This window comes from Coenobita brevimanus, chromosome 52 (assembly GCF_032717465.1).
Source record: "Coenobita brevimanus isolate Jiangsu-jjx chromosome 52, ASM3271746v2, whole genome shotgun sequence".
Classification (NCBI taxonomy): domain Eukaryota; kingdom Metazoa; phylum Arthropoda; class Malacostraca; order Decapoda; family Coenobitidae; genus Coenobita; species Coenobita brevimanus.
The window spans coordinates 8983435-9000250 of record NC_137005.1 but is presented as its reverse complement, the minus strand read 5'-3'; the positions used below and the strand labels follow the sequence as shown (position 1 = coordinate 9000250).

General features: G+C 41.3%; 1 protein-coding gene across 1 annotated transcript; it reads left to right on the top strand.

Annotated features, from left to right (window-relative positions):
* Positions 1-596: 596 nt before the first annotated feature.
* On the top strand, positions 597-11810 carry LOC145400450 (uncharacterized). The gene is made up of 4 exons (XM_080272964.1): positions 597-658; positions 957-1081; positions 6138-6774; positions 10571-11810. The coding sequence occupies exons 1-4, from the start codon at positions 597-599 to the stop codon at positions 11808-11810; spliced, it is 2064 nt and encodes a 687-aa protein (XP_080129090.1).
* Positions 11811-16816: the final 5006 nt, after the last annotated feature.

Sequence of the window (16816 nt, the reverse complement as noted above, 5' to 3'; positions counted from 1 at the left end):
AGAGAGAGAGAGAGAGAGAGAGAGAGAGAGAGAGAGAGAGAGAGAGAGAGAGAGAGAGAGAGAATTAAAAACAGAAGGAAGGTCTGTGGTGCTCAGTTAAGCCACAGAAACTCGGTAATGACGGCGAATTTGTGGCTACGTCTCATTTACAGCAGGACACAAAAGTACGATCAATTTTTCACCTCATTTTCTCACCCTCCTCTACTGGGTAATATTCCAAAACTGAGAGAGGTCTGGTAAGTTCCTCTGCCCACAGATACGAAAGTTCGCTTGATATTTCACCTCACCTACTTGTCTCTTTCCTCGGTTTGTTAATATTCCTTAGCCGGGAGAAGCCTGGTATATTTCCCTACCCATAAATACAAACATTCGCCTAATATTTTACGTCTTTACTTATCCCTTTCCTCTCTCGGCTAATATTCCTAGGCTGAGAAAGTCTTATAATGTCTGTCTGCCCCTAGACGAGGTCCTTTGGTAATATACCTCAGAAGAGAAAGCTTTATGTTTTTCTGTCCGTAAATGATATTGTTCCTAAGCTGAGAGAGATTTGTCATTTGTCATACGTGAAATTCTTTGATAATGACGCATCGAGAAAAATGACGTCCATGACCTCCGTGTGCTCGGAAGTCAGCAAGACATTAATCTCGGACAACACTGGGTGAGAACAACAACCTTCATTCTCACAGCACGAAGGTTACACTCGTCAAGTTTTTCTATCACAATCTTGCTATTTCCAAGCAATGTTATTTTGACCGCAAGGGATAAATTGTATAGCAGGTGGGTGAGATGAGGCAAAAGCAGCAATGGCCTTCACTTTCATGGAAAATCTTTTTAAAATAAATTTCCTGTCTCCAAGCGATTTCATTTAGGAAGGTGGCAATAATGTTCGTTGTGTAAAATCATCATCGTCTTCTTCTTTTTTCTTCTTAATTCTCTTCTTTTTCTTGGTATCCCAGCGTCATCTACATGTTCTCAGTGGACTGCCTGAAACCTGCCACTTCAACCGAACGCTCCCAGAGCCCTTGTGGTAGGGTTATGCTGAAGGAATGTCTATGTCGTGATAGTGAGGATCATAAGGCCAGTAGGTGAGCATAACCAAGAACAGCAACGCCCTTCAGGCCGCAGCTACGCCAATACTTTCACGAGAAATGTTGAGACGCAGGTTTCCTGCCAAAATAGCCGAGGGTCAGAGGGCGCTGTGCTGTGCTGAAAGTCTTGAATTTTAGGCTGCGCAGTGGCTTGGTCGGCATGGTACTGGCCTCAGCTCGGAGGATGCACTGTCGTGAGTCTGAATCCCCCAACTGCCACTGAGTTTGTGAAGCGAACCCTCAAAAAGTAACGCCCGTTTGCAAGTCAAATAACCCACCCTACACAATACTACTGTCTACTACCACCTTCTCTTTCACCATCTGTCTCCACCATCCGTCCTACCCCCCTAACCAACACCATGCCACAGTCTGCTACCCCTATCATCTGTTTCACTGTGTGCCTCGCTTCTGTCCTACCCTCCTAACCTACACCAATCCACTGTCTGCTGCCACCATCTTCTCTCCATCGTCTGTGCCTTGCCTCTCTCCTACCCTCCTAACCTACATCATACCACTGCCTACTACCACCATTTTCCCTTTCACTGTCTGTGTCTTGTATCTCTTCCCACCCTCCAAAGCAACACATACCACCATTTACTACTACTACTAACCTCTCTTTCACCTCCATACACCTGTCCTATCCTCTAATCTCCCTGCGACTTTTCCCTTCACCAATACTTTCATTAACACGGGATACTTCCCGTCATCTCTTCCTCGGCTAACGTCTCCTCTGTTCTGCCACAGGTTATGTTCGTACTACTGAAAAACTCAATCATTACGGTTTGCCTTAACAACTGATAAAACGTCCTCGTACTGAATGGGTAATGGTAATCTAAAATGGTCAAGTCTTCGGTTATAAATGGAAAGAGAGAGAGAGAGAGAGAGAGAGAGAGAGAGAGAGAGATGGTGTGGTGTGAGTGAAGTAATGTGGTGTGGCCGTGATGGGTGGTGTGAGAGGGGGATGTTGTGGTGTGGTGAGGGAGGGGTAAAAGGGGGTGAGGGTGAGATCAGCCCACTAATGCATACACAAATGAAAGTGCTGCCAGAAAGCTTACTGAACACCTCTTCCTTACCAATTTATTTCTGATTCTGCTCCGTCATTATACTGTATCATTCAACTAACACCTCTTCCTCACCGATTTATTTCTGATTCTGCTTCGTTAATATATTCTCGTGTGTCATTTATGCAATCTACGTTGATATTAAAAAGATATAAGAAAGAAAACTGAGGATGTTGATGGGCAGTCTGGAAAATAAATCGCTAAGGAAGAGGTGCTAGGGATCCTCCTACCTCTACCAGAATACGGGCCCCAGACACCTCCTGCCTCTCCCTATCGTTCACTTCAGTTCTTAACGTCTTTCCTTCACCGAATTATTCCGTTCACTAACACCTTAGCACTCTCCTGTCGTCAGTAAGAAAGAGTAGGTAGATATTAGGTCTTAAAGTCAGGCTGTCTACATATCTATAGTCCATTCACTTCAACTAGACGTAAAGCTAACACCTCTATCTTAAGGGCTGGGCTATAATATAAGACTGGCACTACAATATGACGCTAATCACGATGAAGTGCTATGGAAAGGATGCAGAGCGATAGTATTGTCTTATTATGCCACTGAGCTAAAGGAAATAGGTTGGAAAGGGACGAAAATCTGGGGCAAGTTACGGTGAATGGACTAGCTTTTACTTCAGCTATCTATCTATCTTTGTCAGACGTCTTATTCCCATCAGAGGTGGCCACAGACAAATCGCCTCCATGTCGCCGTCCTCTGCCATTTGACTGCCCTTCCTCCAACTTACAGACACACCCTCTCTCTTGGTCTCCCCCTCCACCTCACTCACATACACTCTTCTAGTCAGTCTCTCATTCTCTCCAGTTCACACCCTCCTCTCTCGTTCGTATATCTGCACTCCATCCCTCCATCTCATCCTTGGTCTCCCTCTCTTGCTCTCCTCTTCAACCTCACTCACATATGCTCTTTCTCCTTTCTCTTCTAGTCAGGCTCTCATTCTCAATCCACTTCTAGTCAGTCTCTCATTCTCTATCCTCTTCTAGTCAGTCTCTCATTCCCCATCCTCTTCTGGTCAGTCTCTCATTCTCAATCCATATCTAGTCAGTCTCATTCTCCATCCTCTTCTTGTCAGTCTCTCATTCTCCATCCTCTTCTAGTCAGTTTCTCATTCACCATCCTCTTCCAGTCATTTTCTCATTCTCCATCCACTTCTAGTCAGTCTCACTCTCCATCCTCTTCTAGTCAGTCTCTCATCCTCTTCTAGTCAGTTTCTCATTCTCCATCCTCCCTACAAGACCCAAACATTTCAAAGCATTTCTCTTAACATTTTCAATTACAAAAAGTATTTCAAAAGTATTTCAAAGTAATTCTCAGCACACTTTCAATCACAGCCACCCCAGCAGCGACCGCCAGACAAATGTGCTCTCCACTGGCAACCTTGTACTGTGTTGGGGTTAAGGCAGTACCTCCATGACCTTTTAACATTACCACGCTGAAGATTTGCCTATTTCGCTCCATCTATAAGCCAGACGATTTTACAAGCCACTGGGAAGGGATACAAACACAGAAACAACGTACATGAAAATATTAAGGTGTGATAAAAATAAATCGGTAAGAAACAGGTGCTGAGGACTCTGGTAATTATGCCAACGAACAGACGGCCTACTTTTTGCTTTTTTTTTTTTTTTTTACTTCGTGTTACCAAAGACTGTTCCTTTTTCCTTTTTTTTTTTCCCTCGTTTTTGCACCGCAGGGTGGTAACCATATAACCAAACTATACGTGCTCCCTACGTGTCAACAAGTGGGTTGGTGGAGGGTTAGTGCCCCTCCCCGTAAAACAAATAACTCAAAGTCAAATGGCCACCCCTTACGGGATTATGGCGTTTGGCAATAGACAGATAGATAGTTTTTGCACCCCTCTCACATTCCTCCAAACTGGATATGAAGACGAACATGGCCTCTGCCGCTACGACCTTACTTAAGACCTACATTATTACTACTTCAATCTCTGCAACCCTGAGGTGCAATCAATCCCTTGGTCGTGCGGGACTGCATTTGGTTATCATGCAATTTGTAGGAGGTGCAATGATCATGGTTTGGCATTATAATATTGCAATTCACGACATTTTCCATCTAGACTTTATTTGAATGGCTTTTTGCTTTGCGTTGCGGTACTGTATTATCATGTAAATATTATCCTGTAAGTTATCAAAGGAAAATTGTGACTGTGGTTTAAAATTACTGGTTTGGAATTACACGGTTCACTCCACCTGGCATCAAAGTTTTACTCTCTCAAACCCTTATCTCCTCGGGTTAGGAAGTTCCCTAGCACCTCTTACTTAACCATTTATTTTCCATCCTACCCATAAGATTTTCTTCTTCTTTTTTTGTTTATCATATCTTTTTAATGTCGACACAAATTGCATGAATAACCCACAAGAATACAGTAAAGGAGCAAAATCAGTAAGCTTCCTAACTGCCAGGGAATACCGCCCTCGGTCTGCAATCTGGATATGCTGAGTCGTTTCGTATTGTTTTAATCATGCAACTTTTATGAAGGAATTGAAATGAATAACGAAATCCAAGCACCAGGTAACAAAAACCTTACGGCACTAATTTAAAGCAAATATACAAGACATGCAACGGCACAGAAACGGGAGAGGAGGAAAAGACTATGACAAGAAAAGGGAAAAACACAAATAAAACAAGGATAAGACACCACAGACAGGCTGAGATATAGCAGTGAAAAAATAAATAAAAGTAGGGAATGATTAAATGTAGTGTAAAAGGCCAATACGTTATAGAAAAAAAAAAAGGGGGGGTTTCTATTATGAGGGACGTTGTGGTTTATAATCGCCGTACCGGATTTCACTTCGCTTTGCATTGACTCTACTTTGCATCTGTACTTTACTCTCTCAGTCTTTGCTACCTTGATTTACTGTGGGACTGCATTTGGTTGTTGTGAAATTTATACGGGATGTGTTCTTTCTGTCAATTTGTCTGTCTGTCTGTCTACTGCTTGACACCACATCTTGTTAGAGGTGGCCTAAACAAAAGGACTCTCTCTCTCTCTCTCTCTCTCCAAGCAATAGCATGGAGAAAGATACAGAAGAGCGAGAAAAAGAGAGGCCACTTCCCTCCTCTCCCCTCTCACCTTCATGTCACTCAGCTGGCTAATTACAACCTGCTCACTTTTGACTTGGACGAAGTGAGTGCACTTTTTAAAATACCACAAAATGCACGGACGGAAAACTGGTAAGAGATAAATCGTTTTTATTGCGGGAAATTACTGCCTGACTCAATACACAATCATACTCTGACTTCTAAGGACGAATATAAACGTCTGACATTAACCAGACAACTGTAAAAATGTATAACCAATACATTCGGCCAAGACACATGCTGTGGTTTCGAAGTGAACCTTTTTAAAATAAACGTTTAATATTAACCAGACGAATATGAAAATGAATACTCAATCTATCCAGCTTTGTAATCTCGCAGTGAACCTTTTTGATGTCAGGGCGAAGGAAAATCACTTACTTATTGGTCACAAATGTCAAGCCCTGACCTGAAATATCACGGTGGATTAACAACCACGAAAGTAGCTGAATCACTGTGCTGGTGTTGTGTTAAAAGCGAATGGCCCCTATCTGAGAAGGTCATGCCGGACTAGATTAACACTCTTAAGCTCCTATGACTCACTCCCAACTGAATAAAATCGTCTTGCTACCCCTCTCCCCCCCCAAAAAAAAAAAAAAAAACAGTTGAGCCTAAATACACACACACACGCAACACACACACACACACACACACACACACACACACACACACACACACACACAGGTATAACATAAAGTAAATGACAAGCACAGGCTGAGGAAATGTTTAAGCAAAGATGATTAAGAAGTGTTTTAGAAGTACAAGTATGCCGGAAAATACAGCATCCCCCCCCCCTCTCTCTCAGCTTTAACGTAAACAACAGGCACAGGCAGAGGAAATACATCATCCAAGACAACTAAGACATGTGTTGCGTTGCAGGTGTGGTGGTGGACGCAGGAGGGCAGCTGCGTACGGGTTCAGGCAAGACCACAGGAGCACCCACCATCACCTCGCCCCTTGCCTACATCTCCACCGCTAAGCACAAAATCCATGCCTACACCAACTCGACTGGGCTGATCTTTGATGACACCCCTGTTCCACCCACCACAAAGACCTCTAGTTCCAGCCCCACTACACACATCACAAAGACCTCATGCTCGTGCTCCAGTGCACCCACTGCTAAGACGCTTAGTTCAAGCCCCACCACAAAGGCTCAAAATTCAAGCCCCTCCACACCCACAAACACCCTAAATTCGAACTCCATCACATTCTCAAAGACCCCAATACCATGCCCTATCACACCTACAACAAAACCCCTAACTTTGAGCCCCACCACAAAGACCCCAACTCCAATCCCTACCACATCCACAAAGCCCCCAATTTTTAGCCCCATCAACCCCGAACTCAACAACAGTAAGCATGCGGGGCAGTGGGTAAGGCCACTGGGGTATGCTGAGAGATTCATGACACTCTCGCATGACTACGGCTGCATGACCACTGTGTACGCCCTTTGGCTGGAGTCACGCTCACCAATCCAGTTCAGCCTCATAAAACAGGCAACTGTTCTCATGTTCAGGTAATATCTACAGGTACTAAACCCTTTCAACCAAAGACTATATTATTTGCTGATACAGTATCTCTAGGTGAATTTACTAATCTCCGATAAAACTTCTGGTACTCGGAGGTTATAAATATAGCCAGTTCTATCTCAGTATTAAGACAATTTTTCCCTGGACTGTTTTTACTCCCTCTATCTTGCTGGGAAGAGAGGGGAACATTTGATTATAGTACAGCATGTACCTGATCAAAAGTATTAAAATAGTAGGAGTCAAACCAGTACGAAAAATGCTTAGAACCACCACAGTGGTGATCTCAGCCCAAGATTTAATCATTTACACACTGAGATGGCATCCCAGGACAAAAAGGCTGGAATCAAGCTGTTACATACTGGCGCTAGACTAGGTTAGCAAGCAACTGTGGTGGTGAAGAGTGACCATGTCCACGTTAGTCCAAACTTGGTCAGTTGAGTGTTTGACAGTGAGTGGAACAAAAACTGCAATGCTATGCCAGCAATAGTTTATGGGAAGGAGTCATGTTTCTCTGAGCAGAGTGAGGGGAAAGCAGGCACAACACTCCACCAGCTGGGCAAGCGCAGGTTGGCCATTTAAGCTACCATAAAGAGTGTACCTGTATGTAATAGCATGGTAAGGAAGGAAATGGGACTTTTAAGCCCCATCACACTGATAGTGTAAACTAGGGAAAACAGTGTCCCAAACAGCTGCTACAGTATGTTGGCAAGGGGAAGACATCATATTCAGGCAATAAAAAAAAACAAAAACAAAAACAGGGGGAGGGGAGGAGGATCATGCCAGGAAAGACATATACCAACAAGTGTAATGCTGACTGTCCTACACACTGTGTTGCTCTAACTGACTCTCTGAGCTTTACCACAGTACTAAAGATGAGTGGATACATGTGAGGTGATGAAGATAATGCACCAGAAAAACACATCAGCAGCAGGGACCACACGGCATAAACACACACTATTGAGCCCCATGGAATCTAATGACATCTGCAAAATAATGGTAAAAAGGAAGAAAAGAGCACTGTGGAAAAACGACCCATGTACCACTCCAAATTTGTTATATCCAACAAGTATCGACAGACTATCTTAAGATTATACAGAAAGAAAATGAGATACAAGAACACCAAAAGAACTGAACAAATATGAAGAATACGGGAAAATGAATATTATAAATGTGCTATTCTTGCTTTAACCCCCAAGGACCCCTCCATGTCAGCTCAAATAAAAAAAAAATGGCATGGGTGAAGATTACAAGGAATAAAAACAAGTGCACTGCACTCTTATGGTCAAGCTAGAAACAGACAGGAACTGGAGACACTCAGCACTGTAAAAACATGCACATGTGTGTACAACACACACACACACACACACACACACACACACACACACACACACACACACACACACACACACACACACACACACACACACACACACACACAGAAGCAAAAAGGCAACTCTAAAGAGGTTTGACACTTATATAAGTAGTAGTTGTAGCTGCAACTCTAAACTCAACTGAACATTAACCAGTGGACTGCAGGCCAAAGATACTCTTCTTCTGCAGTCCATCCACCTTCTTTGATGGGACAGGGAAGGGATTGAAGGGCATTTGTATTACCTGACGACTACACTGACAGGTCATAATGGTGCCACTAAATGAAAGCATCCCCTTCCAGCACCAACACTGACATACATTACTGATACTGTGTCAGTGGATTATAAACCCTCTTACCATCAAAACTCATACCCTGGAGGCACAATGTTAAGCTCCTACAAATATCATATATCCATGCATGGGAAACACAACACCATGATGCAGGTGTCACCTTGCTTCTGGTAAGTAACAAGTGACAATTCCCACACATTCCCAAAGACATTAAGAGTCTTCTTTATTTGAGGGGGGGAGGGGGGGAAGGGGTGAGAGGGAATTCTGTGAAACACATCCAGACCACTAACTAGTTGGTGTCTTCAAATGTTGATCCAGCCTACCCCAATGGGTCAATGAGGGCTGGTGAGAGACCTTGTACAAGTCCAGGCACTGCCTCATCATGACCTAGGTAGGACTTTAACCTGGGGACCAACTTTCTCAAGGCAAGCTACCTCCTGGTAAGGGCACCATGCCACTGGGTTAGCCAGTATAACTACTGCTCTGCCAGGTATCACTTCAAACTCACATGAATAATAAAGTATGGTCAAGTATATAAAGTACAGTAGCCTACTGTTTGTAATGCTCATCTACCTATAGCCTCACACTTTAAACTCTCTACTCCATCCCACCACCTCATTCTTGGTTTATGTCACCCCCTCTTCCCCTCCATCTCACTCACATACACCCTCCTAGTCAATCTCTCATTCTCTAGCCTCTTAATGTGGCCAGACCATCTGAACATTTCTCTTAACACTTTTAGTCATATCCACATCAATACCTCAATGCTCCTTTACTTACTCTTTTGTCTATCTGTTTATGCTTATGCAAATATTTCTTTAAAGAACAAAAGGACCTAAGGCTATAATGCACTTTTGCCAGCATTTATAAAGTAGCTTGATGCTATCCTGGAAGCCATATTGTGCCATTTTCTTTAACACTGTTGTTCTGGGAACACTTACAGGTTTCCAACCTTTGGTACCTGCTACCTATCAAAAAATAAAAATAAATAATAATAATAATAATAATATTAATATTAATAATAAAAAATAAAAGAATCTTGGCCTTTTCTACAGTAAAAAAAAAATAAATAATAATAATAATGACTACCACAATATTCTAGCAGTAATCCATTGTTACAGTCCAGTATGCATGATGGTGAGATGGCAATGTTAGGCCAAATTAACTAAAAACAGTATAGCACTTGTGTTATGCTGGCATCTCAGTGTAATTTCTTTTCTTTTTAACTATTACTTCCAAACTTCACAACATACCACTTCTCAAAGAAGAGTACATCCCACATGCACAATAATTAAATCAGTTACTGAAATTGTGGGGTGACCAATACAGGGATCATCAATGATGTTGTCATGCTGATTAAAAACAAGCCACCAAAGAGCATCTAAACTTGCTTCAGACATTTTATATCCATGCCTTTTCAAAAGATCATATATTCCAATGTTACTACTGTACTATGAAGGAAATGCTCACTTACTGTACTTTCATGCCCACAAACTATTCTGAGAACGTTCACTCCCACATGACAGTACCATACATATGAAGCCTACATTCAGTACATTACAGTAAGAAAATCATTTAAAGTACTCTACAGGTACTTTTAAATGGTATGCTTTGTCTACTGAAACATAACTCGATTGGATATTTGATTAAATTTTTAAGAAGCGTAACATTTGGGACTCCCCCTTTCCATGCCAATGAATCAGTGTAATGTCACTTCCAGCCATGACAACTGTCTACTGTTCATTATATATATCTGATGCTGTACTCTTACTTATAGTTCTGATAACAGGAACACCACACATTCCTTTACCACTGTGCTCAATACTGGTGTAGTTGCAGTGTGTGGAAAGCACAGTACAAATGTTAAAACCTCCACAGTTCAAAAATTAGCCAAGACTGTATTGTAATACAGTATTCTCTTGCCCCTTCCCAAGTTTGAGTGCAAATGTGAATTAACTTTATAACAGGATTAGGGATATGGCGGCCATTCAATGGATATACTGCACTCCCTAGTCTTAGATGTGTGTATGTATATTTATTGCTTCAAATTCTCCTAAATGTGACTAACAAAAACAAGACTTTTAAAGAAGAATCATATCTTCCCGTACTGTTTCTTTACAGAAAAATGCCGAACCTACGAATGCATCTCGGGTACCATCGAGGTGATGTCTGGTGGCGAGAGATGACACGGGAGGTGGTGGATGTCGAGGAGATGACCTCTGACAATGTAGAAGAAACAGTACAGGAGTTGTTGCAGTGCCGCTACAATATGCTAGAGGGACCTCTTTGGTTTGCACGCTTTGTAACGCTTGGTGAACATGACCAGTATGTGACAGACACCAATCATAATGTGAAGTACAAATATGTCTGTATTTTTGGTTTTCACCACAATGTAAGTGATGGAAGCACAAACATGAAATTCTGTCAAGTGTTTTTGAAAGTTCTAAATGACCTGTGTCAAGGTAATACTGTTGACCTTTGTCAGGAAGGAACCTTTGCTATGCCTCTACAGGATCGTCTTGGTGAGCAAGCAGCATCAATATGGTTTTATATGGGTGTGTTCCTGAGACGTGCTTACACCATTCTTCTGACATTCAGTTATCCAGTGTGGAATTTCACCAGCTATTACCGTATGCCAAGAGAGAGACATGCAGGTACACACTTGCTGCAGCATGAACTGAATGAAATCACTACCAGCAACCTCCTAAAACGTTGCAAAATGGAAGGTGTCACACTAAACTCTGCATTCACAGCAGCTGCCAACCTTGCCCTATACACTATGATGCTGGAAAAGAATAAAAATGTGGGACTAACATACCTTTGCTCACAGCAGGCCATCAACATGCGTAGATACTGGCCAAAGGAACAACGTAATAATGCTTTTGGCTGTCACATTTCTCTATTGGACTTGAGTTTCCCTACTGAAGAAGAGGACTTAGATGCCTTCTGGGAATACACAAGGCTAGTGCACAGTCTCCTCAACTACCACTTGACACAAACCAAGATGGCACTCAAGCTGCAGCCCATGAGTGTGCGTTTGGGTATCCTAATCCGTCACAACGCCATCCTAGCTAAACTGGGCCTTCCCTCAGGCAATGATAACCACTACACAGTCACAAACATGGGCAACCTGAGCACTACCTTCCCTGGCACCGGCCCTGAGGTGGAAGTGTCACGGGTACTACGCACAGTATCCTGTCACTTCATGCCCACTCTCTGCCAGCACACACTTCAAACATTCCGTGGACGCCTCTCGTATTCCCTTGACTTCTACACACAAAAGCTGACAAGAGAAACAGCTTCTGAGTATGCCCTCACTATACTGAATATACTAACTTCCTCCATACACAAGCCAAACTAACACTCGGCCCTTTCATATTCTTAATGCCCTTGCACCATTCACAGTATGCCAACAGCCTTCAATCCATCCCCTGATACTTTCACACCTTTCATAATATACCTACTCTACTGACAGTCACACTACTGTATCCAGTCATCCAATTTTTCATGAATGATATGACCAAACAGACTAATGTCTACTTCCTTTGACCCCTTCAATCTTGTAATGTGTTTGGCTGGTTTACTCTTGCTACCTCCAATGATCTTATTCAGCTGTTGGAAAGCTCTTGCAGTGACAGGGAAAATGAATTTTATATCTAATCTCTCCAGTTCAATCAGTTTCTTCAGAATTAGATACGGGAGTCTGAAGATGACAAAAATAAAATAAAGTTTACATAACTGGATTAAAGGAGTTAATGTCTATTTTGCATTTGCTTCTACCAACTCAGGTATTATTTCTGTCTCAAACAGTATTCTCATCTCTGACACAAAGAACAAAAAGTATTCTAAGCTTATTCAGAAAGTTACAAACAGCACTCTTAATGAAGAGATGTTTCATCACACTCCGTAAATTGCATAAAAACTTACGTAAATTACAGCGTACTCTGAATATGCAATATCTGACCACATGAGATTCCTCATGAATATAAACACAAATCAAAACTTTTACTGTCATGTGCCATAAATTTCATGTACTGTACATTTGCAACTGAGGATTTTTTTTTTTTTTCAACGATAATTTGTGAACACTTGCTATAAGTAAAAAAACAAGAAATAATAAAACTATCTGAATTATCTCTCATTCCCTTGTGTACACAGATTATTCAAAGTGCATACTCAGGAGTGCACCAACAACTCTGTTCATTGATTTAGCTAATCCCTTGGTTAATTACATAATGAAGACAACCACAAGCATATATACTACTATACATAGCCTAAGTGGGTAAACAGCACAAGCACCCTAATTCCTTCCTTATACAGTATTCAATTTTCCCTGGCTAATGCTATTTTTTAACCTCTTCCCTCCAATGTTGTACTCTTTATTTTATTCATATTATCTCCAGACGATTCTGTTAAGAGAGAACTTTTGTAGCTGGACATGGTTTCCATTAACCCTTTCACAACCTGATGCCTCTTTCTAAATTGAATAAAATCATCTCATGGTGCAACAAAATAAAAAATTATGTCATCAGACAGATTAAGGTAGGTATGACTGCCTCCACTTACAGGTACTACAAAGAATGGTGCGCTGAGGGTCTTGTGAGGCACTAATGTACTTGCTTATGTCTCACATCTACAGTGGTCTGACTACCATAATGGGCTTGTTCCAACATAGTAAAGTTACACTAAACAATTTATTTGTGACATAAAGCATCTCCAACACATCACCCCCTGTACTACTTATAAGTGAAGATGGTTATACTTCCTCTCACTTTGAAGGTGATAAAAATGGTCTTCCTTAGCCCCTTGCACTATCACACATCTCTCCTTTGATGAATAACATTGTTTGGCACTGTCAAGAATAAAATATAAAAGGTGTCACTGTAATGAAGGAATTAAAAACAAAATAAATCATACCAGCATCCAACAAAATCCAATTCCTTAACAGATTTTCCCCCCTCATCATCTTCCCTTTTTAATCCCTACATCCAGACATCACTTTTATTTAATCTTCCTGCTACCAGATCATTTCACTCAGATTTGGAAAACAATTTAGAAGCAAATGAATACTGAACTGAAGCCTATGTCTATCCCCTACAGTTTGAAAATTCTCACTTGAGCAGAACAAAATTAACTCCAGACAGCAAAAAAAGAACAAATATAATTGTATTATTAACTCTTCAATCCAATGTTGTACAGTATTTTGTATTTTATTCTTGTTGATACAGTACCAGATATTATTCAACTTCCAAAGAATCTCTATTAGTAAATGTGCTAATAGTAGTAACAATAACTGTAGCCCCAGGTTCATGTGAAATGTAAACCAGTGGACTGCAGGCTGAAGTTTCCCTTCTACAATACATCACCCTCTTTTAGGGGATAGTGAAGTACTCGAGGGATGTTTGTATACTCAGACAGGTAGGACACCCAGTTTTATCAGTCCCACCACATGAAAGCGTCCCTCTCCAAGGCTATGTGTAATCCCTTCTGTGTGAAACATCTCTCCTAAGCTGAATCAAATCGCATGATGGTAGCAAGAATAGGAATAATATACAGGTATATATCACCAGACTGACTGTGTTCTTGACCTCATCATTTCTCACAAGTCACACATCCTAGGATTTGGTTAGTAGCTGGGTGATACACATTCTCACCTCAACACATGGCTCAGTTCATAACCTCAATCAGACCATCCATCTAAACTTTATTTACTGCAACTTTCATCCTACTGTAAAACTTTATTCTCGCCTCAACTCACTACTCCATTCTTACCCTCAAAACAGGACATCCACCTAAACTTTATCCTGTGTGCAAAACCTTTATCTTACTGCAACACATTGTTCTTGCTTCAACCCACGGCTCAGTTCATATCCTCAAAACAGGCTATTCAACACAACTTTACCTAGTGCAAATCTCACTTTACTGTAAAAGACCATGTATCTCCAGCAAGCAGGAACAGTATTGTCATCATTTCCTTCCACACCTACCGACAGTCATTACAGATCAGATGTGTGCTCCGAAAATTCACAACTTCTTCCACATAATTGTGCTGTAAATTTAATGGAAACTGGCAAATCAGCTTTATAGGTATCAATGGAACTTTAAAACAAAGTTTCATTCATACAGTATCTGTATAATGCACAAGTATCACAAAAGGAATGTAAAAACAAAAAAGTGACACTCACAATTTACAGAAATAAATAAAAAATATCAGTACAGCTCCTTTACTAGAAATACCTCACCCCTCTTCTCAGATTTTGAAGAAGATGCACTTGGGAACAAAATTTAAATCAACATTTCACCTCTCCCATGCCTCACTCTCTTCTGACAGCTGATATTCCTATGCTTAGAGATGCTTCATATTTCTCTTCCGATAGATGATTTTCTTTGATATAATGCATCTGGGAGGAAAGCGATGGACTTGCCCTAATTGTGAAAAAACTGTGGAATAGAAGGCAAACTTTTCATCCCTGATTGCATCGTGCACAATGTTAGCCTGTCCTCTCTTCTACTAACCATATATCCTAAGAGCTTTTGTTACTGTTGTTGTTGCTGTTGTTGTTTTATAGTTCAGTTATTCTACCTATCATTTGTACATCACAATAACTGCCTGTTGCCTGTGGCATAAGGTGGTGCTCCTCAGAAAGTTGTCTGTTCGATGCTACAATACATACATATATACAAATATAAATACATACACACACACATACAGTACAAGAGGGTCTCATTATGTTGACTTTTTAAAAAATATATATACAGTACTTTTCCACTGCAGTATAACTGTACAAATATATATATATATATCGTTTCGTTTTAAAAGGCTCCAACATGCTTGCATGTGTCGGCCTTGGTCACCTAATGGCGGCTCTCCACGCTGCACGATCCATTGCAGCCTCCCTGTTCAGTCCCTTAACCCTAAGGTCACACTTAATGACCTCGTCCCATGTCTTTCTCAGTCTACCCCTCATAACCCCACCCCCAATATTAACACTTCTCACCTTCCTCACCCAATTATCATCCCCCATCCTCTCCACATGTCCAAACCACCTCAATCTACCTCTCCTCATCACAACACCAATACACTCCAGTCCCATCCTACCTCTCAACTCTTCCATTGTAAATTCAGCCCCTCCAGGCCTTGGACGCAGGGACGCACTGCACATGCACCTAATCATTGTCATTTCTGTACGTCTAAGCCGGCGAATATCTTCCTCCTTCACTGCCCAGGTCTCACTGCCATACAGCATTACACTCCACTGTATACTGTATATACAGTATATATAGGGGTGGTTGGGGTTTATTGCTCATGCAATGCCATTCAGGGATGAGTGAGGCTGGTCACTCTCATCTTAAATGTCAGGACCAACTCACCTAGCCCTGGGCTCCTACACTCCTCATGGGGCAACACAGGATTGAATGATGGATGGATGGATGGATGGGCTATTAAACTTCCATGGTTACTTATAAAGCTGATTTGCCAATTTTTCCTGATTTACAGTACCAATTATATGGAAGAAGTGATATTCTGGTATCCATTCTTGGCATAACCAAGGGCTGCCTGTAATTCTCACCCACCCACAATACACCACACCTTACTTCTCTTCCAGCAATTCCCCCAAACTGCCAAAGACATTGCAATACCCAAGCATCCCTGTCAACCCATTCAGCCCAGGGATGTGTTTTTCATTTTATTCTTGCAATCTCCTGACAGTATTATTCAGCTTAGGATATCCTGCCCAAACTAGAAGGGGGTATTTACAGTCTCGTTTCTTAAATGATCAGGTTACATTTCTAGAAACCAGCTCGGATAATCATTGTTTGTACATTGAACGCAGGGATCATAGCAACTCTGTAAGCAAAATAAGTGACTGCACAAAAAAAAAAAGAAAAAAAAAAAAAAAAAAAAAAAAAAAAGTGCTTTATAAAGGTTTGCAGAAATCATATTAATGAAATTGGTGATCACATATGGAAAAAAAAGGCACTAAAATGTTGAGATCGTATAAGCGAACAATTGTACAGCAGTCACTTGTAAACTGAGGGAGACCTATTTTGTGTACACCCTATTAAAAAAGAATCGGAACCCTTACTGCACGATACAATATGCCACACCGCACGAAGGAATTTGAAGCCCCAACTGAGTTTTGGTGCATATCAGTGGTCACTGCAAGACGCATCAGCTCATGGGGTCCCGATTCTTTTTTATAGGGTGTACATCCAGGGGAATAAAAAAAAAAAAAAAGTCTCTTCAAAGTTGAATACAAGAGGAGTTACTTAGAACTCGAATCCAAGAGACCTTTCCTAATCTGAATAATAACTTGGTTTGACCAAGAATTAATTCAAACAGGACATGGATTCAAATGCAGATCC